Genomic DNA, 25,136 nt, shown 5'->3' on the forward strand with positions numbered 1-25,136 from the left:
TCAGTAAGTAACAGCACTGGCTTGGGTCTTCTAAATCACTATAAAACACATCAGAGTTAAAAGCATTTTGATTATCTGTGGGTCTATGTCAAGATTCACAGAACTTACAGTCAGAGAATGCAGAAATTTGTTAGGAAAACAAAAAGAAAGATTCCCCTATTGCTTATAGAGCAACTGTCCAAGAATAGCTATCAAAAACATCTGAAGAATCAAAAGGGTGGAAATTCTGGTCTACAGCTGGAATTGGGTACAACATTCATTTCTATATATCTACTACCCAAGCTTGTATTTCTCTTATTACTACCCATAGTGTAATATATGGTCAATATAAATGACTGTCTTATCTAAGGCTGACAGGAAGAGCTGGTGGGATATATGCTCAACAGTAAAGATCTCTGAAATATCTGTGATACATCATTAACAGTGATTGCTAATTCAGTTACACATGCACTGAGGCTCTCACCAGCCTAGCTGATCACAGAATCACTGACTCAACCAGGTTGGAAGAGCCCTCTGGGATCATCGAGTCCAACCATTGCCCTGACACCACCATGGCAACTAGACCAGGGCACTAAGTGCCACGTCCAGTCTTTTCTTAAACACATCCAGAGATGGTGACTCCACCACCTCCCTGGGCAGCCCCTTCCAGTGTCTGATGACCCTTGCTGAGAAGAAATGCTTCCTAATGTCCAACCTGAACCTCCCCTGGCCAAGCTTGAGGCTGCGTCCTCTTGTCCTATCGCTAGTTGCCTGGGAGAAGAGGCCGACTCCCACTCTGTTACAACCTCCCTTCAGGTAGTTGTAGACTGCACTAAGGTCACCTCTGAGCCTCCTCTTCTCCAGGCTAAACACCCCCAGAATTGGTTGGAGCAGCCCAACGCACGGTCGATTAGAGCACGTGCTGCGAAGTGGGAAATCAGCCAATGCTTGATGTTACAGAGGAAAACACCAGGCTAACAAGTGTCAACTAAAGGTTTTTGGGAAAAGGACAACTACGATTTTATACCTGTTCCTTGTAAATCCCATTTAGGTGAGTACTAAGCAGGCTTTTGCCAAAGTCAGCAGCACCACAGATCCAATAAAGCTCCAGTAGAATTAACATGGTTTATAGTTTACCCTGTGTTTCAAAAGCCTCTGTGCAAAGTAAGCTCCTCTTCAAGAACTATTTCTCATCACGAATTAGGCAGTATGAAGGTATGGCTGTGCTTAAAGCTATGAGTTACTATCTTACTCTAAAACGCTTGATATGCAAGTTTTCCCACAGAAAATTTTTGTGGGGTAATAATATCAAGTTTTGGCCACTTTTATCTCTAACTGAGGTGATACTGAAATGCTTATATTTTAAATACAGGTGACTCTCTTACCTAGGAAGAGCTGGTAGGATGTATGCTCAAATTCTCACACTGCCTTACCTATGATGATGCATTCACTGCTGCCAGCCATGAACATGGAGGCCGTTTTGGAGGGTAAGTTGAAGTGCCGAGCCGATAAGAAGGGGGAAAGGCGATCCGAGGGGTCTGATGGGACACTGCTGGAAGAGAGGGTGCTGGAGGCTGGTGAGGCATGATTTTCTGGCTCTGAACCAGTCGTGGCCAGTTCTGGGTGTTTTATGATGACCCACTCGTAGCGTTCCACTTCTGGCTGCAGCTGCACAGGGGCAGAGAAGAGCAAAGCTTTAGTTAGTGCACATGCCCTACACAGAGCTCTGCGCTGCAAAGAACATTCAAGCCCCTCAAACTCTACCCACAAAGCGATAAAGATTGGATCAAACTGTCTCTTAGGCCAGATGTTATTTTCTTTCTTTCTACCTTTGCTTTTTTAGGTGATTGAAGACATGATGCAGTGTTTTCTGAGTTACCTTTTATCTTTTTAAGAAAATAAAAAAAGGGAGAAAAAGGGTTACCACAGAACCGAAAAGTAAAATTTTCTCTTCCACATTAAGAGTTCAGTAGACTTTATAAACCAGGAGGGCATATAATCCAGCCTCTTCAAGTGGAAGGGAAGTAAGAGTTACTCACACCAGTACAGCAGTTCTGCCTTGCTACTGGGTAGCAACAATAAAATGTTACTCACCCTGAATACAAAGCACTCCCCAGTTCCAAAGAAACTCAGCTTGTTCCCTCCTCGCCTGCGCTCGCTCCAGTCAGTTGACAGATAAGCACCACAGACCTAGAACAAACAGCACCGTCAGGAGGCTTCCCATTGAAGAAGAAAGTGTGTTAAATCAACACCAACATTTCAGAGTCCAGAACTGAAGGTTTTATTTTAGCTTGATTTTCAAAATCTCAGTATCAGTGGATTAAGGCAGCACAAGTACTTATACCTAAAGATAGATTTAAACTGCTTTAATCCACTGGTGGGTACCCTTAAATCCTAAGAGTTTCATAAATTATTTCACATCTCTGTGGCCTTAAAGGAGAAATGTTCCAAGAGAACCCCAGGTACCAAACCACAAATCACTCCAAACTTGTAAAGCCCAACTTCCACTTCTTCATTTTGGCATCCAAAGCAACAGTATTGTCACAAGTTACAGTACTAGCAGTTCTGCCTGAACGTTTTCTGGTCATAAACAGTAGCCTTGGTGGCTTCCTTCATTTCAAACCGTAGGTTAAAATCAGCTCAGCTAAGCCAATGCTGAACTAGCTCAGATATTTAAAGCAGCCCATTCAACCAGCATGAGGTTCACTAGTTTCCAATAAAGAAAAACACAGCCTGAGAGGGCTGAGCTTCTCTGTGGAGGCTTTTCTTTGCACTAGAATAATTTCTTGCTACCAGCAATCAGCATCACTGCCAAGTGGACATAGATCAAATAGAGAAGCTCTAAGAATGGGATGAAAGCAACCCTACATTTTTTTTTCCAGAAACTATGGTTAAACAGATTTGTTCTAAGGCACGTTTGTTGTTTAGCCTCCACCAGCATTACAAGCAGAGCTTTTTTTATACAGGTAAAATGTGTGCATAAACAAAAAGATGGTCCAGGACTCTGTTTGATCTGATATGCCCAAAGTACATGAGAGCCAGAAAATCAGAAGGCAAATTTTCTTCTTTCTAAAACGTAACTATAGACACATGAATAAAGGACGAACGTGATCCTTTGCAAAAAAACCAAAACCCATAACCACCAAACAAAACCCCCACACTTTTCTCTTACTTTTTTGTTTGGACTATCTATTTTTCTTTTGAGGGATAAGAAACAAACCATACTATAAAAACCAGCATCACTTACAAAGCCAGACTTCTGACATGCTCCAGACAAGGAGCAAAATAACAAATAAATATCTCCCCTCTTCCCTTCATTACAGGAAGCACGTGTGTGCCCTCCTTTGGAGGTTCTGGGAAGCTTTCTTGTTTTATGCATTATTTTTTTTTAAACAAGCATAAGATGAAGCTAATGTTTCTGTTTTCACATTATGTTGTCCAATATGGTCACACACAGTAGAGCAGAGAACCAACGCTCATTAGATAAGGCACCTGTGTGCACTCCTCCTCAGGTTCTCAGAGCTTTCTTGGGTTTTGTTTTTTTCAAACAAGAATGAGATGAAGCTAAAGCTTTTGTTTCCACATTATGTATTCCAATATTACTAATACCATTTAAATTCTGCTGCTTTCTCTCCTCATATCCCAGAGAAGATGAAAATATCTTCTATGAATCATGAGTTTCTTAACACAACTCCCCAGCCTCTCCCTTTGATTCTACAATTAAAGAGTCTGTCCAAGAGCTCAATCAGTTACTCTAGTCCATCATCCCACACTACTTACAAGAGAAAGAATAGCTGACCAAGACCTACTTTACAAGATTTACCCAACAATACATAGTCCCGTAATCAACAAATGGAACCATTTAAAGCATGCAGTTAAAAAACCAAAACAAAACCCAAGCAATTTCAGGTCCCTTGCTTCTTCATTTTATTATCAACAGTTGAGTGTTGCAAGATAGCATCACATACTAACTAAAACCTAATTTAATCACCTGCCTTTCACCCTACTCACCTCTTTTGTGGTGGTCTTGATGAGGAGAAGAGTTGGTTCATGTCCCTCGCTGTGAGAATAGAACCTGAAGTGCAGAGTACACAAAAATGAGCACTCAACTACCACCAACTGCAGTTCTCCTCCTTAACGTCAGGCACCACCTCCTCCTCCAACTGATGGCATGTCAAAAAAGACATCTAAAGAGTACGCATATTCCTGCAAATGCTTTCCACACTCCATTGTAAGTAACAGGGTTGAGTGTAAACTTATATCATCAAGTAGTTCTTCTTTACTCAATTCTCTGTACAGTTGTTCATGCCTCTGCAGAACAACTAGAAGACTATCTATCACAACAGTGGCATTTTACAGCATTTTGAATTAGGACAACCTAAAGGAACTTGTGTCCTGAGGACTGAGGGCTGTGTCTGAAGAGCTTTCCATTGTCATAGAAAATAATTAAGACGCATTCTCTTTGCTTGCTTTTGCTTTTCCTTAGAGGCACATGGGACTGCCTTCACCTCTTTCTTCTGGTAATTTTTTGTGGCCTGAGTCGAAGTCATTATTAGGAGCTACAGGATTATAGTCGTCTTTGTTAAGTGCAAGGAGAACCCATAGCTAGTTTATCCCGCTTTAAAAATAACAACAATCAGATTCATAGGTAGAGGAATCTCGAATTTCCAGTTCCCTTATTCTTTGGATCAGTTCGAATGTGGTTATCTATCAAAAGCGCCTGCAGAGCAGCCACTGAATTAAACCATTCGTACTCAGTGGGAATGAACCAGTCTGAGACCAGCATATTCTGTGAACTGATGCAAGTCTGACTTTTCCAATTGGTCTTGGCTGGTTTAAAATGCCTTGCCATGTTCTGGCATATGAAATATCCTGGTCAAATGCTGTAACCAATAGGAATTTGTCACATTTACATCCCATCGCTAATAATATTCTTCAGATCAAGTTCTGACTAGGCATGGCCTTTTTGCCAATCCAGCGAACAGCTCACGAGTTGCTCTTTTTTGCCCTGAGGCAGAGCAGAGCAGGGAAGGTTTTCCTTACCTGCTCAGACTACAGCCATGTTCCAAGGTGGTGAAAAGCAAGAGGGGCTGGCAAAGTGCAAATCGCTCTGGGATCCACGACCAGATATCTCGCATCTCTTTCACACTGACAATTTCAGACTTGAAGTTCTCAGCATGAACTGCTAAGTGCACATTCTGCCTGAAAAATACAATACAAAACGTTGAGAAACAACAATTTAACAAAACAAGGTTTGGATTACTGGACAGTAACATACAAAGACAGCTGAACGCTATAAGATCCTAGCAGATATGCTACTGTTCAAAGCTCCAGCCCACTGGATTAGAAGGCCATGACTTAGTGAAGATAATAAACTACTGCAGTTTAACAGAATCCTCTAGAAGTGATCTGGCCTTACTGAAATACCTGGAGCAATTCCTCTGTACGACAGCTGTGGCCTGCACCTTTACGTACAGAGGACACAACGGTGCGCCAGCTAGCACGACCATGACCTTAAATAGATCAAATTATACTTGCTGTTTGAGACAGTCTTACATGTGTTAGTATTTAAGCATAGAGAACAGAATACTGAAAGAAACAGCCAGTATCTGAAAGGAAGAGGTAGTACTTTTCCCCCCTCCTAAGTCCTGCCTGTATCATGGAATTAGAGGATTCCTAAAACCCTCAGAAATCTTAGAGGAATCACTATTACCAGGCTAAGCAATTTTAGTCCAAGGCAAATATTTGAAGCTTTTGGAAAGTTCCACCTCTTGGAAACATGTCATTACCAATGAGTTCCACTTCATTAAGAACCAAAGAAGCTCCTTGGTTCATGGTTACAGATGGAACCTGAAAACATGAAGGAACGCTAGACACTCACACCGGGAAGCAAACCCCCACACCCCCCCGAGGGGTCTGACACAATTGTAAGAATTGATTCATGGCTTTTAAACACTTGAAGGTAACGATACTACTACTACTAATCATCATCTTAACCAACCTTCATTTCTCAGATCAAATAAGCACACAAACTCAGAGCCCGGGGATTAAACAAGCGTTATTGCATCCGTGGCCGATCTTAAAAACTTTTAAAATGCAAGAGTGACAGCCAAGTAGGTGGTGGAAGTGACACAGGAACTTACACAAGATACTAAATTACTGTGCAGCCATTAGTTAGATGAAGCTTTAGGCAGTTTGCTCTGCGTGCAAGGGTTCAGTTGCAAGTATTTGCCAGTTTCTGGTGGTTTTGTGGGTTTTTTTTGACAATTACACATTTCTTTCCTCTCAGTTTCATGGAAGATAAAGAGGACCTCAATACTGAATATCTGCATGTATCTGAATAGCTTCGCTCCCTCCCTAAAACACACACACTACACATCTTTTATTTTTCGTGCTTGTAGTACCAAGAAATCAGCAGCATTTGCACTCTACTTTAGAGAGGTGCTTGCTTGGAGACATTGGGAAATGCTTTCTGAATTTACTGCAGCTGCCTTAGTGTCAGTATTGCTCATGAAGTGACTCCTTGGATCACTTAAAATAAAATTACTGCTTCCTCTAGCAAAATGAACCAAACCACTACTTGCATTGCTAACCCACATTACCTAATTAGCAAGGAACTTACACGGACACCTATTTAAGCAAGCTGCAACTATTAATGGGTTTTAAAACTTACAGTATCACTGACTGGGACATTATTTGTGCTTTTAAACACAGAAAGCTGAGGCACACGAGAGATTAGTGTAAGCAAAGTATGGGCCAAGACTTGAACCCACACCTTCAGGGTCTTACTTTAGGTCTCAGCCCTTGCGGTCCTGTCTGGTCTGCAGCTAAAGACTGGTGGAACAGGGCTGAGAAAAAAAAGCCTCGGCTTCACATCAGAAATCAGATTTTTCTCACATTCAAGGAATTAAAAAAATATTGAGGGCAGTCAACTAGTTTATTACAGTGAATTTCTGGAGGAAAAGTAATGATGATAAACAGGCTAAGAGTTAGCAGCAAATATGAAAACAGTTTTAAACTTACTAAGCTCAAACAAGCAAGTGTCATAATTATTTGTATGCTCGGGCTGTACATTTTTCACACTTACGTGATCTGTTTGGGCAACTAAACCAAAGTACTTGTTCCTAAAAGGTTCTCAGCTTCAGTGTGCCTTTTCTTTTGCCTCTGTTCCTTCTCCTGGCTACTATGAACTGCTGATTTAAGGACCTTGCTACCCAGGCCCCGCTCAAAGCCCGTGTTCAGCAGTATTCACAGTAACACAGCACTTTCAGTACCCCCTGTCTTCTTATAACTTTTCCACGTAGGTAGAATATCACCTTTACAAACAGATCTTTCTGATTTGAAATAAAATGACCTGCTATTTCCCAGTCATAAATCACAGCTGCAGGTGCTTAAGACTGAAACCTGATGCTGTGTTGAAACCAGCATCAATACACAGCCTGCACCTACATCAAACCAAATCCTGTGCTGCTTAAAAAAAATACAAGTGTTTTTTTTTTTGGCAGAGGGGTCAGAAAAATTGCAACTAGAGTTATGAGTATCTAACCTGTATGCATCCTCTCATTTCTGAAAGTATTTCTCTAATGACACTGAAAACCATCTACTGCAGCTGGGTAGTTGCTTTTCAAAGTAGTAAATGAGTGAAAATGAACAGCACACAAATTGGCTAAGAAAAACCCCCAATGTTTTGGTTTATATTCATTGATGAAAATGAAGTTTAGCCTTCACTACACCAGAGGTCTTTCAGGGTTATCTGGTAAAAAACCAGCAGTTTGAGAGAACACTAAATTTGGACTGGTACTGCATTAAAGTCTACCACTAGAACTGAACAAATTGATTAAGATCATAAGATTAACAAATTCATTAAGAACTGAACAAATTCATTAAGATTTTACCCTGCATTAGCATTTTCCTCAATTCTTCATCTTATTGGGATCGGCATGACTACTTTCTATTGATTGGTGATGTTGGAAAGACATGTTCCGTTGTTACTATCCCAAAGGAAATTAGATTTAGAAAAGTAGCACAATTCAAATGTTTAATAAAGCAGCTTATTTGCTGTTTTCACAGGAGTGTTGTTTTTACAGCTATATCATTAATACAATGTGCTTCAGAGACCTCAAAGTTCCTGAAGATAAAGCCAACGTTGATGACATGCGGTAGCAGCTGTCACAGTGGATATGCTCTGGATGGATTCCAGGACAACAAATACCACACTCCAAGGTATGACTCCCTGAATTATATCTTTCTGCTCTACTTTGTTTTGGGACAAATCTTATAGAATTCTCATTATCTTTAAAATCCATTATAATTTCAGTTAGGGCATAAATGCATGGTAGAAGTGATACGTTGTTTCTCGGTCATAAATGGCAATATAAGCCATATGTGGTGTATAAGGCTGAAACCTCATCCTGGGTAGAGATCAGTGTGAACAGACACCCTGCGTTTACCTAAGTCCCCTCCAATCCAAACTACGTGCTTCCTACCTGAAATCAAGGCTTTCCTCTCCTTTAAGAACATTGTAACTACAGTAAAATAATACACGGACGTTGAACATTTGCTTGGCTGGAATTAACAGCCTGCTGATTTATTAGAGGTAAAATCTTCAACACACAGGATATGATACGAAACATGCTTTGGTAAGTCTCTTAAGGTGTTCATGAAAACAAGAGGAAATTAATTCCAACTTTGATTTTATAAATTAGTACAAATGTTAGTGTGCATCACTCACTAAAGTTAACTCAGGGCACCTGCAACAAGGCCAGAAGGTTCTCAAAGGCATTAATTTGAACCCATACATGTGTGGTACTTAATACTCACAGGGCAGTCTGTCTTCTTTCCAAGTTCTCTGCTTATCAGGTATCACAATCCACTGGGTTTTGTTCTTTAAGATTTGCTTTTCAGACTTGCTAAATGACTTCATTAACCATTAATGCTATATGGCTGAGTAACTCTGACCTCCGTGACACAGGAAAATAGTCTGTCTTCTTGCCTCTAAAAAAAAAAACCCCTATCTACTTAAAAATAAATATAATCTAGTATGAACAGAGACAAGTCACTTTTAGGAGCGTGCCAAGTTGGGCTCTGTCCAACTTCTTTCCAATTAACTGCGGAATGCTTGCAAACAAGAAAAAAAAGTTATGTCTCACATCTATTGCAACAGCGTGTATCAGGTCTGGATGAGGGACAATACCTAACAGTTCTAAGACATGTTACTTGAGTTGTTTTAAAAAAATAACACTTTTTCTTGCAGTGTAGAAAGGACTTGTATCACATGATTAATATTATGCTTTTCCATTCTGGAAAACACAGGCTTGTGTTGCTGTATGGAAGCACTACATTGACTAGCTGGGCCCATGATCCCTTCTCCTACAGCTTTGCAGGTGCTTTGAATTAACTTTGCAAGAGCGTATTCAGGAGATGTGACACAGCAATGGGATGCTATAACTGCTGCCCTGCTTCTCCTGCCCCAGCATCAGCCATGGAAAAAGTAACCAGCCAAAGACAGAAGAAACGAGCAAAGTGCAAAGATCAAGTGTTTTAACCTACCTTTTGGGAGGTGCAACACTGCAAACAGGAGGGGTGCAGTGGGTATGGGATTGACAGAAGGAGAACGTATAAGGAGAAAGACAAAAAAAAGATAGAAAAGATCAGTGATTTCCTACATCCGCAACAAAGTGAATGAAAGGAGCCTGGAGAGAAACAAAGCAAGGTTTGATCTGAATCACCAAGCATGAGAAAAACCAAACAGACAGGTTAAAATATTTCCCATTTCTATTTTTTTTTTTCTTTTTTGCTACCTGCTTGTAGTTACCTGATTGGAAAATAATTCACCATCTCCTTGCACAGGCCAAACACACCCGGACAAAAGAACTCACTCACATCCCATCGAGCACTGGAGAAAAGCTCCCTTCTCCAGCGCCCACATCTGCCCACGCTGGGACCCAAACTGAGCCAAGCTCGCAGCAGTACGGTGCCAGGGGATACTGAGAAGTTTCAGTATGTTTACAAAAGTAGCTGAGAGAGGATAACAGTTTTTCACCAGCAACTCTGCCTAGTAAGGCAGTAACTACTGGCATTATTTGGGTATGAATTTAATGTATGTTGCTTTGAAGGCATCACTTCTTCTAAGCAAGAAAACCTCTAGAACATTTAACACAGTAGGAGCTTCTGGGTTTCTCTGTGGTTGTTTTCTTTTTGCATGGTTTGATTTGTTTTGTTTTGTTTTTTTTTAATTTTAATTTTTAACATTTATTTGATTTAAAGCTTTCATTCTGTTGCTGAAGAACCTACGCAGAAAGGATATTACAACTCTTCTGTACAGGAAGAAAAGATACACATCGGAAGAGTTAACACTTCTGGGTGTGAGTCTCAGATACAATGATCTGAGCTCTACCCGACGTGGCATTCCAGTGGCTAAACGCCTTGAGATATTTGAGACTGACAGAGCAGTCTCTTCCAAGACTTGTGAAAAATAAAGCACAAGCTAATTGTAAACCGAACTGTGACTCTAAAAATAAACCGTTGGAAAAGACTGGAGGGAACTTTACATGTATTTAGGCACATGAAAGGTTCAGCTAACATTGACATTATTTTATAGGCTGAAATCTGTTACCTATATATTTCAATACATATTTCAATACCATGGAATGATATCTGTGTGCAACTACTGGAACTAACTCAGCAACACAACTGGCTGGAAGATCCCAACACACCAGTGGCTGGTACCTGTTGATTTTTAAAGATTTAGAGAAAATGAAAGACCGTCCCTCCAGAACACCAGGTTCTACCTCTCACACTTACTGACCCCAGCAGACTTCTAGAACTCCTCCTCCCTTCAGAGGTCAGGACAGCTGATAGAACTGTTCAACACTTAAACTTAGATTTCAGAAACGGTTGGGAGAACTTTCCTGCAGTCACAGAAGGCCTTAGGAGAAACAGAACACATCTACACCACCTGTATCTACCCACACATATATTTGCACTTGGCAAGATGATAATTTTGTTTAGATTAATATATTGCTGCCGTTTCTATGTACACGGAGAGCTCTTTCAGCTAAGCTTTTTATTATTGTGGCTTTTACTATGACATTAGAGCAGGATTTAATTTACTAGTTTCACAGCTGGCTTTTCCTCCTCTCCTTTCTGAAAAGAAATTGTGATTATGCAATCATCTTTCGATCAGTATCCTCACTCTTCTCTTCTGTGTTTTTTTTTAAATTGTTAGAAATAACAGTACCTGAACCTATCACAAAATAGGTCAACTCCTACCTATGATTACTATACTCCTGACTTTCAGGAGGCTTGCAGTCAAACTAATTTTAAAAGTAACCTGTAAATAAGACTTATTTCTTCCTTGCTCTGTTAAAATAACTCCCCAGTTAAGCAAAACATTCCCAGCTGGGACAGTGTTTGCCTACTGACACTAAAGAAACTGCTGAATTCACAGTACTGGGCAGCAGGAAATGGACATTTTATACAAATAATTTCATATTTAGGAATCAATTTTCACATTTGTTTGGGTACTTTTCTTCCAAGTAATTTATCAGTGTTTTTTCCAGCTTTGCTAAAATGCCTTTTAGTTTAAAAACAGCTTGTAAAAGAAACTTTTGACATACAATACTTGCAATTAGTATGTACCTGTAAAAAGTAATTATAAATTAATCACTGAGTAAGCTATGAGAAACTGCTTTGTTTCTCTTGTATCATAACATTCAGTTACACTTCTTGTTACAATCCCAGCAATGCTTAATTTTGGGGCTGCTGACTTTTTCTGCAGAGAAGAAAAAAAAAAATCAGCAGAGATACCAGCATGTACCAGTAGAGCTCTTCTCCTTCCCCAGCAGTCACCCAGGATTGACTGACTGACTGCTCATCACGCTGGGAACACCCACGAGATCGCTCAGGCTACCTGTAGCGAGGGCCCTACCTTTTCTGTTTGACCGTGATGCCCTTCTGCTGCAAAGCCTTCTCGTTGGCCATCTGCAGGAGCTGGATCTCCTTCCGCGAGAAGAGGCGGATGGCAAAGGCTTTTTCCAGGAGCCTCTCTGGAGACACCGACTTGGCAATGTCTCTCACAAAAGCCCGAATGTCCTGTTGTACGCTGTCAGACTCCATGGGCTGCCCGGCTCTCACTTTGTGGAAAAATTTCAGAAGGGCCAGCGCAACGCGATAGAGAACTTTGTAGCCCTCCACCAGAAACACGTCAAAGACCCGAGCAACGTACACCATAGGCAGCTCTCCGAAGAGCCACCGCTGCCAGTCGGAGTATACCTCCAACACGTCCTCGGACACCGCCACCATCAGCTTATGTGCTGCCTGACAGTACTTGTTGACCAGGTCGCCAAAGGTCATGCAGGAGGACTCAAAAGCCAAGAACGTCTGATCGATGAGCCGCTTCGATGGGTCGTTGCAAGCAAGGATGCGACAAACTTGTTCAAAGCATTCTGCCTCATCTTTGCTGTAGTGGAGGAGCAAAGCTGTCACAGAAGGCAGCGCTGGGCAAAACGATATGTCTGGGAACTGATTCGCAACGCACAGTATGATCTTCCTGACCGCCCCGATGCCTTCTGCGTTCAAGCAGTACGTGGGGACCAGGCTGTTATCCACAAACTCCGGCAGCGGCAGGGAGCTACTGTTACGTTTTCCAACGATCTTCACAACGATGTCCCGGTACACATTTGCATCTGGGGTCACTGTGCGGCATGGGATATTGCTAATGAGTTTGTGGTACACTTTGGCTCTCAGAGAGTGGTTCTTGGCCCAGTAGCCCTGCCGGGCCAGCTGCTTGAGCTCCTGGAACTCTGTGCAGGTTAGCTCCTTCGCATCCTGGCTCTGGACAGTAACATCCATTTTGTCCCAATCCACAAAGCGGGTGTATTCATCCATGACTCCAGGAGAAGCATATCAGATAAATAATGAGAATGGAGATCTTATTTGGTCATTAAAGGACTTGCAGCTTTTCCTGCAAAAAGAAAAGCAAAAAAAAAAAAAAAATAGAGGCTTGAGTAACAGTTAATCTCCCATTTTCTTTAGGAACACACACGTACGTTCAGCTTGTTCCTGCAATGCCAAAACCGTTTTCTAAAGCAAAGAAAGTTAGACATGTGCCTTTTTATTTTTAACCCAAACTTTATTTCCATTCTCTCAATAACTCATACTAATTTCTCAATGGCCAGCCAAGGGGCTGAGTCTGAGGACATCTCCACAAGAAGTTAATCTCCCTAACCAAAGGTCCAAGCACCTTTCGGTTAACTTCTCGCTTAGAGAACTGAAGTCTCCCACTTCAAAAATACCCATTGTAAAGTCTGTTCAATTTGCAGTCTCTCTTCCTAATTCTCTGGGGAAGTAACTTATCTACGCTACAAGGATGCAGTCTCACGAGCAGTTTACACTGTTCTCAGACTGCATGGCCAGCGACAAGAGATGCTGACCTCCTGCTAGCCACAGCCTTGTGTTCTTAGTCATTTCTCTGTGCTGGTACTAGCACTTGTGTGGCCACACAGTCACCGAGATTAGCTTGTTAATCTGGTACAATTTTTCTTTTCCATTGGATAAGCAAGATGCACAGCTGTATGGTCAGCCAGACCGACGTCAGTGCCAGAACAAAGATGAGTGCAGGACAGAACCACCCTTTCTGACTGCAGTACATGCTCACGTCAGCTTAAAACAGCTTCATGAAACTGCTGCTTAATTCTCTCGAGTACTGCACTGGACTTGTGGTCCTGACCTTGCACACCCTCCTGTGACCAGATCACCCTCTAGAGGGGCTGCTATCACCAGCGTCAGGAGATTTTAAAAACACACACCACTGCGACAGCACCAGGAGCTGAAAGACCAGGTTCTGGCCTCTAGTTCCTCAAATCACATGTTTACGTGATCTACCAGTCGACTCCAACTTCAAAGTACACCCATGTCCCAGCAGACAGCATGACTGCAACCACTAATGCCTGAATCAGCTTTAATCATGCCAGTGCAAAAGTAGAAGGGGAGATACAATAAAACGCCCTAATAGCAGCAGGCAACACGTCTGCCCAGTGCTGGAATGGCTCTGCCAACGTGTCCTCAGTGCCAGATTAAAGCTAGGAAGCACACGGCCGTTGATGTTGCACACTCTGCAAAGGCAGATAAGCCCTATAAAACACAACAGGCCTATAAAACTGTTTTGTACAATTTAAGACATAATGTAGCAAGGTTAAATCAACAAAACAGTTATTGAAATGCTTCCAAAGAACCCTTAGTCATTTCTGTGTCAACAGACTGGAGAACACATGGAACCTCGCATTTACTAGCATGGTCTTTTGTACAACAGGTATTAAAGTAGATACACCATCAAAACAGACAAGTCATCCTCCCTACTTTACTACAGGAAAGTAAACCAAACATTTTGCCTCAAGTAGACAGAAGTTCATAAACATACAATTAGCATTAGCTTGGACAGCCATACATTAATTGAGACAGTTTTAGATTCTGACTAAATATTAATCTGGGTATTTTGGAATCACATGCTGAAACTCCAAAATTTAACTCCTCTTTCAAAAGGCTGGCAGCAACACACAGGAGCCTGTCAGAGAACGCTTTTGGATGGCCCTTCTCTACCAAACATTTACTACTTTTTGTTTTTCTTTTAATAAATAAGATTCTTTTTGAGTCATCTTTGTACAATGTAAGAGCAATACAGAAACGCTCACCATTTCTTTTTGTTGTGTTCTCCACATCTGAAACTAATTCTCAGACCGTAATTAAAGCAGGCAACACATTGTCCTGACTTCAGTTCTTACAGTGTTCAGAAACGATGCCTCTCAGTGTGAGCTGAGAGCGTGTCTTCAGGACACTGGTAGGATACCAGTCCATCACAGAGTCAATGTCGGCTCCTTGGAAGTTAACATTTTTCTGTCATTCTCCGCCTCGGAACCACAGGGAAACTCATTATCTTTAATTCAAATTCTAGAATAATATCCCTGTGGAAAAGAGAATTTTAATCCTATTTAGCAGTGACCAAAGCATGGAGAGATGAACCATTCTGTTCATGGTCACTTCAGCATAGAAACTATTACTATCCTGTGCTTGCTGGAGTCTCTGCTATGCAACAGCTTCCCCCTTCTGCCATCAACCCTTGGGAGCTGCGTATGTTAAGGAGGGTTACATAAAATGCCCATCATATGAGACAACTTCTAAGATACTCAGAGTTACATAGTGGCTCTCCTTTTTCCTGTAAACTTTCACAGAATCACAGAATCAACCAGGTTGGAAGAGACCTCAGGGATCATTGAGTCCAACCGTTGCCCTGACACCACCATGTCAACTAGACCATGGCACTAAGTGCCATGTCCAGTCTTTTCTTAAACCCCTCCAGAGATGGTGACTCCACCACCTCCCTGGGCAGCCCCTTCCAATGGCTAATGACCCTTGCTGAGAAGAAATGCTTCCTAATGTCCAACCTGAACCTCCCCTGGCGAAGCTTGAGGCTGTGTCCTCTTGTCCTATCGCTGGTTGCCTGGGAGAAGAGGCCGACTCCCGCTGTGCTACAGCCTCCCTTCAGGTAGTTGTAGACTGCACTAAGGTCACCTCTGAGCCTCCTCTTCTCCAGGCTAAACACCCCCAGCTCCCTCAGCCGTTCCTCGGAGGTCAGACCCTCCAGACCCTTCGCCAGCTTGGTCGCCCTCCTCTGGACTTGCTCCAACACCTCAACATCTTCCTTGAAGTGCGGGGCCCACTTCTTCTCCCTCTTCCTTACTCTTTCCTGTCTCATTTTCTATCGTTCAGAGACACAGGCATATTTAGAGGTTGCATCAAACAGTCATTTTTCTCTCTGGACGTGACTGCCCATTCCAGAAACTAATGAATTTGATGAGCACGTGCTCCTCAGCAAGCTCACTGAAGTCCGTGGCTGGAGGATGGAAGTCAGACTGCTGGAACTTTTGATTTGAGCTTACGGCCTTATACATACTTCGGCTGGGATAAATCTGCTGGGTGTGCAAGTAGGTCTGGCTGCTTCTGCTCTTCAAAGCTCTAGACGCTGCAAGAGCAACTGACAGCAAAGCAAATGGGCACTGTTGAGATTGCCAGAGCATGACCAGCTCTTAACTGTGCTTGCAAAACCAACAGAATTAGCATGCTTCAGTGTAATGGTGTGTATCTCCTGACACTGTGCCAACGGCTACTGTAAGCCAGTGGGTCTCCAATGGGAATATTTACTTGCCAAAGAAGAAGAGCCCAAGAAATCTCAGGAAAATTCCAGCCAGCCTTCATCTCCTCCTCCCACTCCTTCCAAAACTTCCTCCCTCCCTCTGGGCAAGTTCTCTCTCTTCTGGCAACCATGTAAAGAGGAATGTTTAACTTGGAGCCGGTGGGAAGAGGAGACAAAAGCTGTCTCACGCTCAGTGGCAAAGGGCTAGCTAGTCGGGGCTGTTTCCTACCCATCTCTCCTGCCGCGGGGGAGCAAGCAGGCAGTACAGACTGTTCTGTTTGGAGGAACCGAAGGCTGGGGTGTCATTTAAGGAGCAGTGCATGTCTGTGTCAAAGCCTCTTCTTTGCCTAAACTACTTAGCTTTCACATATAAAGAAGGGGTAAGACACAGGCAGAAGAGAAAAAAACATTTCAGAATGAAGTGTTTGTATAAAGAGATGGTTAAAGGCAGGCAGAGAGACCCACTTACACCTCCTTATTGCAACAAAACTCTTTCCCTCTTGCTCAAGTAACTCCAGAGAAGTTAGCATCATGCTGTGGTAAGTATCTTCTAAGTGGACATGGGGACAACAGGATGGATCAGCATCTGAACTGCACAGAACTGAAACACCGTCAAGTACCTGTTAGAACAGAACTATAAGGGGATTGTAAAAATTAGCCAAAAAATTACATTACTCGTAACAACAACACAGCTTGAAAATTATGTATACCTTATTTAAGGGGAAGTAGCCATTATCCTTTCTAATCACAGTGACTTTTACAAAACAGTAGGAATTAACACAGAAGGACAGAACCAGGAGAAAAAGCTTTTTTCTTAGTAACTGCCACATAACTTTGAGTTGTTAAATCAATTAGTTTATAATGGAACTCTTCAGCTAATTGCAATATAAAAAAAACCCCACACAAATGAGAAGCAGAACTAGAAAAATGCGTATTGAAGATACAGCAAAAATGGCTGCAGAACAGGCAAAAGATTTTTCAAAGTGAAGTTTAAACTATGAAGCAAGCAAGTAATCATTACCATTCTAAACCAAGCTATGACCATGGCAACTGGAACTGGCATGATTTCAAGTCAGTGACTAAATTTTTAGGAAATATTTAGCTTGCTAGTCGAGCTGCATTTTCCATTCCATTCTCTTAGCTCTTCCCATTGTCATTTGGGCTACTCTCAGAAGACAGCTGAAAACCACGCTCAATTTGTATGAAATACACAGCAGTAAAGCCAAGCGTGACAGTCAAAAGTCAAAAAAAGTCCATGAAAGTGTCTAAAAATACATCAGCAGGAAAAGATAAGACTTGAATTATGACTTAACGTTCATTAAGGAGAATACAGGGCTACAATTTTACTAAAGATAACACGGCTAGGGCCAACATCAATCATTTTTTTTCCTTTCCAAAATGCAGGAATTAGCAAACTGAAACATCTGAAGTCCAACTAACCCAGAGGACAATTACTTCTTTCAAATCCAGAGTACAGGCAGCACTCCACAGCAGTGAAACATTCACATTCTAAACTTTTCAAAAATAAATTCCAACTTTGGTTAAAACCTGAGATTACATGATTTGATATTGTTTTTAATAAACACAAGAGAGTTTCCTAAAAAAACAAATTATAATTAATCAGGAAAACCTTGTCCCCTATTCCATTTAGGTATTCTTGCAACTTTGTATTCTGGAAGTTTGACTGCAGATTAATAGCTGATTAAGACACTTCATTCAAATCCAGTGTAGCTGCTCTATAACAACAACTCCAAACTTTGAAAATAACATTTTTCACCTTACCCGGGGACAGTTACAACACCTTTGATTCAGCTGTTTGCTACGTACTGTACAGATACAGCTAGATACCGACGAACAAAATTTTGGCATGTATTTTTACAACGTGCTAACAGAAAGCAAATATTTTCTTTTGCTGCCCTACAAATCAAGACTAATGCTAAACTCCCAGACCTGCAGCATATCGTTTGCTGTTTATACTGTTGAGTAGTGATGTAGCCAGGGAAAAGACTCAAGTCTACTCTCTTTCATAACCGTGTTAAACTAATCTGGGCAGAAGGCACGTGAACAGATAATGAGAACTGCTTCCTCAAGACTGCTAGCTATTAGCCCTCACCTCAGTGAAAGAAAATTGAACCCAGAACTCCAAGCAGGTGATTTCCCATCCTTGAGGAACACTCAATCATGACCGAGATGTTTGCTTCATACACCAAAGAATCTGACAGAAGAACAAACCAAGACACCAAGACAGTAATAACTGCAGAATAAAAGACAACGAGCAGACAGTTACTCTCTCCTCCCCGAGTACTTCAGTGCATCCCGCAGTGCTCCCCAAGCCCAGACTGACAGCAGCACACCTTGGCATCTCTGCTACATGGAGCTGGAAACAAGACTGGACACCACAGTGCTGTCTCCCCTTCCCCCAAACACCTCCTGATCAGAAGAATATTTTATCTCATTTATAGCTTCAGTGACTTCCTATGCCTTGAGGAAGATGGATGCATCAGGGCCAAAATGAAGCACTCCATTTAGCACTAGAACAAGCTGAACACAACTAGCTCATGTTGTGTAGGAGAACAATTTGGACCACGTCGATGCATTCTGGAGTGATGATCCTTTCCGGTAGAGTACACAGAGTTCGATGGATTGCTTTAACGAGGTTAAACGCAGTTCGACCTCTTTATGATTTGCCCTGGGCACCGTGTCCAGCACAAGCTGGGCTCTGGGAATACAATTCTGGATAATGTTCTAATACCAGTTTACCAATAACAATAGGGGATTAGTTAGCGGCTCCCCGCTGTTTTCTTGATATTCTTTTGGGACAAAGTCTAGAAACCTCTCACTTTCCTGAGTAACTGATAAAGACCTGATATCAGAGTGCTGCACCACAGGGCACATAACTTTAGGCATCTAGATGATTTCTCTTGGGATGTCACCACTGCACATGAAGCACAGTTGCAGAAGGTTTGTCTTAGAAACCCATGCTGTCATTCTTAGGAAAGTACTATTGCCTTCCTCAACAGGGTCTTTAAATTATCTGTGATTAATCAATCGTGTATTTTATTACAGTCAAAATTTCAGACACACAATGACAGACAGATAAATGACAGTAGCTTATATTTATGAAAATGCATACGCCTTCTATCTGCAAGCACTCCCTCCTTCCCATCCCCGGCCCTGGGATCACACAAGCACTTCTAATGCTCAATCACTGTTGATCCTGTGAGCTAGACTGATCATGAAGATACCACAGAGGTACAAAATAAACACACAAGAAACAAACAAGATAAAACTCTGGGGGAAAAAAGCCAAAACACTCTTTTTGAAAAAAATGGAAGAGAAAAAAAATGGTTAATGGTTCCACTAAGGGTGAAAAAGGCTAAAGAACAGAGCATTGTAAGAGGATACTGGATGGTAAATGTTATCAAAGACGTAGATCAGGAGATTTCTGTCCTGCCCACGTCATAGAAAAAACAAGTAACAACTAGTAAAGTTAAAGAGAGGAGAATTCCTGTATTTCCCACCCCGGCAAACCAAAAGAAAACTGCATTTAAGCAGCAAAACTATTTTACATCATGTATTAAAAATGATCCATTTAAAAACAATATCTGTCAAAGTAGTGCAGAGAAATCAGTACCATTTTCCCACTATATTGACTTTTTTTTCCTTCCGTTTTTTCCCAAATTGCAAGAATGAAAAAATCCCTCACATTGTGCTAACTATTCTTCTTCCCTTTGTTTCAAAAACTGAAGTAACTAGAAACAGGTCCATCTCCCAACAGCAAACTCTGGCTCTGATAAAAATTTTATACTGAACATGCAATCTTCAGTCTTCAAACTTTGTTTTCTCCCCCCCCCCCTCCCTCAGTTTATATCTTTCTCCATCTGGAAATACAGCCAACTATGTGCAACTAAAGATGAGATGTAACTGTCAGTGAAAAGCTCCGACGTGGTAGCAAATCCACATGCAATAAACCAATCCACTTTCCCGTTCTCTTGCGCTGAATGCTGTCTATCACCTCTAGATCTCTCTCCACTACAAACATTTCCTGGCAGAAAAATATCTTTAAACACCTGTGCTTTGAAGTGTTCTCCTTTTAGACATGTCTGCATTTGTTTATGTTGAACACAGATTTATTTATTCTTCTCCTATGTAAACCTTCTCCACAGGAGTACATGTAACCATGTTTTATTTCTTACGTGTTTAGATTTTCTTTAAGTGCAGAACAGCAGTGGAGAGCACGAATGGAAACACACGTGGATTTTTACACTTAGAAGACACAATCTTAGGTGTGACCTTTCCTGGTATCTAAGAGAGGTTTGCCAAGAAGCATTTCACAGGCATTGCCAATGTTTATGGGTTTATTAGTACGAGAAAACTACAGAGGTTAAATAAAGAGCACATACCTCCTAGACCTGTTCCTCCCACTGTCTGACCAGTTTCAACAGTCCCTGATTATACTTTTTCAGTACTTTTTGTGACCAAATATCACAACAGCATGTTCAGGAGTTCAGTCTTTACACGACAGTGCACCTGTGCAACCACTACGCTGCTTGAACACTTCGCAGCCCAAACTGCAGCGGGGGCAGGTCCAGTTTTTATCCTTCTGTTCCATAAAATAGTAGCCCTTTCCATGTAGGATTTAACAATATGTCCCCTAGGGTCAGGGAGAATCAGGAGCCTTGTCTGCAGGCTACAGCGAAGCCTTTGTTGTTCAAGTGCTGTATAAGCAGAACTAGCTTATCACAGCCTCAGCCTGTATCTTGTTACTACAAATATATTTTCCATTCAAATATATATATACACACACAAAACATACATTGCATTGTACATATATTGTCCATATACAATATATAGACAAATATATATCCAATTTTTTAAAACTAACGATCAAATTCCGATTCTTCACAATATTTATCAGGAATATGTCCACAGGGATGAACATTGTACATTCTCACTTGCAAAAGGTTCAAAATACGAACTGTGCCATTTAAAGTCTGTCAAGGAAATAGGCCAACACCCCAATTCCCCATATCATCTTTAAAACAAAACAAAAAGACAATTTAATCAAAGCAGTACAAGTATCAGTGTGGATACTTATGCCAATTTAATTCTTCTGTTGAAGTAACTGATAGGACATGTTTATATTGATTTAAGACCTCTCAGTGCAATATATGAATATACAAAGCCTTAATCTGGCAGTGCTGCAGAGCTTAAGGGATACCTACATTAGGAAATGGGCAGATGAACCAGTAACCCTGGTCTAATGGAGCATGCAAGTCCTTACTCTCTTAGTGAGCCTATGGAAATTGCTGCACGCCCTCCTTGCCTCTGTAGTAAGCAAATGGGGAGATACACTCTTCACACCAGCAGTTATCACTAGATCTTGTTTATTCCAGGGTAAATTTTGTGCCCCTATAATTTCAGCTGGCAGCTAAAAACAGGATAGAAAAATCTTATAATCTCAGACTATTTCATTATTCTCTGCACTAAGTGCTAAGGGTGTAGATGTTTTCTCTTGGAAAATAAAAGTCGATTTACAGTAAGAAGAGCATATAAAAATTACAACGTTAAAGCTGTCATTTTATACAGAATTTATTTTCTTCTAGCTCTGCAGAACCCTACAGATTTTCTACCTTTCTCCCAAGCTGCTCAGAAGAAAAGGTTCAATAATCTGGTTTCCCTGATAATGGATTACCCCTTTCCTGAAACAAAGGGCAGATTATCCTACATAGGAGAGTTCAGACAGCAACATCAAGCCAGATCCAAATGCACTTTACAATTAAAGGAGGACCTAATCTCAGGCAGAATGCCAACAGTTGCGTTTCAGGGACCCTGAACAATATATTGCTTCATTTTCATATTTATTTCTGTAGTCTTTCCAAAGTTATGCTCTACTGAAAGTCAAAGAATAGCAGCAAACACCTCCTCTGCAGCAGCAAAGGTACAGAAACAGCATTTCATAATGAAAAACTAACCAATGTGGAATCCCAAACTAGTCCTGCATTATTTTGATTACGATTTTAAAATCAAAGGGCATTTGTAACAACAGATCAGCTATTGAGTTTATAATCTTACTATTAGTGCACATTGTTAATCTCTAGGAAAAACTTTGGCAAGACCAGCCCCATTAGAAGGCCATTAAGATAGTTAAGGGGCCAGAGCACAGGATATATAAAAGAGGCTTTGCTGTTGATGGTGCTCTTTACCCATGTGCTTGTTCCGAGTAAACCTAAAGGGACTTAACATACCTGACATGTCTAGTCCTCTGTCAAGTGTCACTGCACTGGCCAATGGATTCAAAGTCTCTCAGCTGGAGGACAGAGCTTACACGCATATTGAAACGTAAAGCAGGAGCAGGAATCTTGTCTACACATGGAATCAGATTATAAAGCAAACGTTTTCTGTATACAGGGAAGATATTACAAAAAAAAAAAACAACAAAGAAGTCCAACACTCCTCCACCCCCCAAGACTGAAGTGCTTTTATTAATCCTTACCTTAGAACTTGTCCTTGTATAGATCTTCTTACAGCTTACTCCCTTCTGCTGGGCCTGTTGGTGGAGGGGGGAAATAATTTAAAAATTAGACTTTTTTGAACAATGCATTGGGCAACACCCATGTGCATCACGTGCACCATTAACCTCAGCATCTGCCTGCACTTCCAACCTGTTTCCAACCTTGCAATTGCAGTATAGAGAACAAGGTGACAAATACCCTCACAATAGAGAAGAGCAGCTAATTAACCACGTTATTAAAGTGCTTACAGCATAAACAACTCATTTCAGTCTCTAAAACCACAAGGAGCATTACTACACGTGGCGTTTTTGTCATAAATATTTTTATCTAACCTGCTCGTTGTAGCTTACTGCAGTGTTCACCCCCCCTTTCTCTATAGGAAGTACAAAATTCTGTATTAAACAGGTAACCTCTGGAGAGTGTCTCTCTTCCTAGGACTATCAGAGGTATTTGCTGCACAGGCAGGGGATCTTAGAATACCAGCTCTGCAGCTTGCAGTATTTATATCCCCAGTTCCAAAACAAAAATGAATATATTCTGAAGATCTGCAACGGAGTGCGGGTTTAGATCAGCTGACTTGCTGAGGGTTGATATGCCAGGCCCTTGTACTATCAGGGAGAAAAGTTTGAACTAATCTGATGAACATTATTTTTCTTTTCAAATGAATGATATTCAGCCTAACAGATTTTATTGGAGCTTCCTGCAAAATACAGTCATTACAACTCTGTGTACGAGTTATTGTAATAAGTTACGAGTTATTGTAATGTTAAGTTGTTCTCCCCTGAGAAACGTAACAAAATAATCCATTGTTGATGTAGCTACACCAAAGTTACACCTATTTGCTAACATTATGTAGCTGCGTACACCTCAAGCACAATTAAGCATGCTCATTAATACAGACACCGGCAGCCTATGAGATTTCTTCTGAGTCTCTTCCTTGAGACAGTGGGAATCAACAACACGTGGTCTTTTGCAACATGTTTGAAAGCTCAGGTAACTGTCCTCTAACTTGAGAAGCTTAAGCAAGAGGAGAACAAATGAGATACGGTAAAGCCTATGAGTGTGGACACCACAGATCCAAGCACTTTCATGTATTAATCTTGGAGAATTGAAAGCTGCGTTGATTCCACCGCTGGACATCTCCAGCATGTACTCCCACCAACACACAGGGACTCCAAGCAAGTCAATCATTAATACAGTGAATTAGGTGTGTCTATTTTTATATTAGAAAGGTCACATGAGCGCCTGGTCAAGTACAAGAAGAGTAAATAGCTGAAGACCAGCATTACTCAGCCAAACTCCCCTGTACGCCCCTCCCTCAAGTCACACACCATGCAAACGTGTCAGAACATTGCAATTAAACCCAACAATAAAGGCATCCCCAAATGAGCAGACATTTAAAAGATATTTTAGTTTAGTTCTCAGTCACAATTCAAGGCTGTGTACAGATGGAATATAAAAGCTATTTTTCTTTCAGACCAATTTATCTATTTTGAGTGTTAACACACATCTATCTGCTTCTGAGCACGCATCCATACAGCCCAACACAAGCAGTTTTAGCGGCCTCTCCAACCTAACAGGCAGGGCAGGGTGTATTATAAAGAGCCAGAAGAACAGCAAGGACTAAATTCACGGTCTGATGCCAATAATTTGCTTGTCACTAACTCTGTCTGGCTTCGGCACTGAAGCAAAGGCACTTACGATCTAAACACATGCCAGGGTAGTATTATCAGATTGCAATAACCTTGGTGCTGGAGATGGTGAGAGACTTGTGCAGCGTGGACTGGTTTGCTTTGCTTGCCTGCCTTAAATTTATGGACAGGGTAATTTTAGTGCAGGAATAGCTTTTTCTTCAGTTTTCTTTACAGTCCAAATGACAAGGCTGGTCAGGGGAAGGAGGCTCTTTCAAGATTTCAAATTAACAGAATAAAGAAGCAAAGGCAACCAAGGGGAGAACACAAAGGGCGCAATAAAAGGTGAGAGCTGGGAAGAGCAGAGGTGCTTCAATATGTGACGGGTCCACAGATAGCCTGTTAGAAACATTTACTTGGCAGCATTTAATTATTAACAACAAAAAAGAGAAGCAGAAAGCTGCTTTCCCCCGAGTTCGAATTCTAGCTGCAGGAACACCTGCAAACTTTCAAATATTAATGACAGAAAAGACATTCAGTACAAAGATCCCAATAGCCAGCCATTGTGCAACACTATCCACAGCCATTTTGCAAATGACAAAGGACATAAGTATCATGTATTGCTTGGAAGCAATAAAGAGCTAACATAAAATGAGGCTGGAGTCCTTGGATTCGAGTTATCAGTGCTGTTCCTGCAAACTATCTTGGACAGCAATCTTTTGCAACAGTCTCACTGCTAGTGATTGCACAAAGAAGGAACTTCTAACAAGAGGGAATTCCCTTTTCTGGTGATACAGAGCTCTAGATGTGATCCATGTCATT

General features: G+C 41.3%; 1 protein-coding gene across 7 annotated transcripts in view; it reads right to left on the minus strand.

Moving 5' to 3' along the window:
• The window catches only part of TBC1D24 (TBC1 domain family member 24), a 31,193-nt gene that overhangs the window by 4,853 nt on the left and 1,204 nt on the right, over positions 1 to 25,136 (minus strand). For 2 of the 7 annotated variants that reach the window (XM_068420238.1, XM_068420242.1), the window contains exons 2-9: positions 22,665 to 22,718; positions 22,417 to 22,534; positions 11,909 to 12,943; positions 9,529 to 9,546; positions 5,023 to 5,181; positions 3,991 to 4,054; positions 2,074 to 2,169; positions 1,413 to 1,647 (exon numbers count right to left, since the gene is read on the minus strand). In XM_068420238.1, coding sequence (XP_068276339.1) covers positions 1,413 to 1,647; positions 2,074 to 2,169; positions 3,991 to 4,054; positions 5,023 to 5,181; positions 9,529 to 9,546; positions 11,909 to 12,867 — 1,531 coding nt within the window. In that variant the 5' untranslated portion in view covers positions 12,868 to 12,943; positions 22,417 to 22,534; positions 22,665 to 22,718. Of the gene's footprint in view, positions 1 to 1,412; positions 1,648 to 2,073; positions 2,170 to 3,990; positions 4,055 to 5,022; positions 5,182 to 9,528; positions 9,547 to 11,908; positions 12,944 to 14,669; positions 14,940 to 16,637; positions 16,803 to 18,281; positions 18,335 to 22,416; positions 22,535 to 22,664; positions 22,719 to 24,427; positions 24,484 to 25,136 lie in introns of those variants that run through there. The other 5 variants (XM_068420241.1, XM_068420244.1, XM_068420243.1 and 2 more) reach the window with 5 other exon arrangements.

This window comes from Nyctibius grandis, chromosome 30 (assembly GCF_013368605.1).
Source record: "Nyctibius grandis isolate bNycGra1 chromosome 30, bNycGra1.pri, whole genome shotgun sequence".
Taxonomy (NCBI): Eukaryota; Metazoa; Chordata; class Aves; order Nyctibiiformes; family Nyctibiidae; genus Nyctibius; species Nyctibius grandis.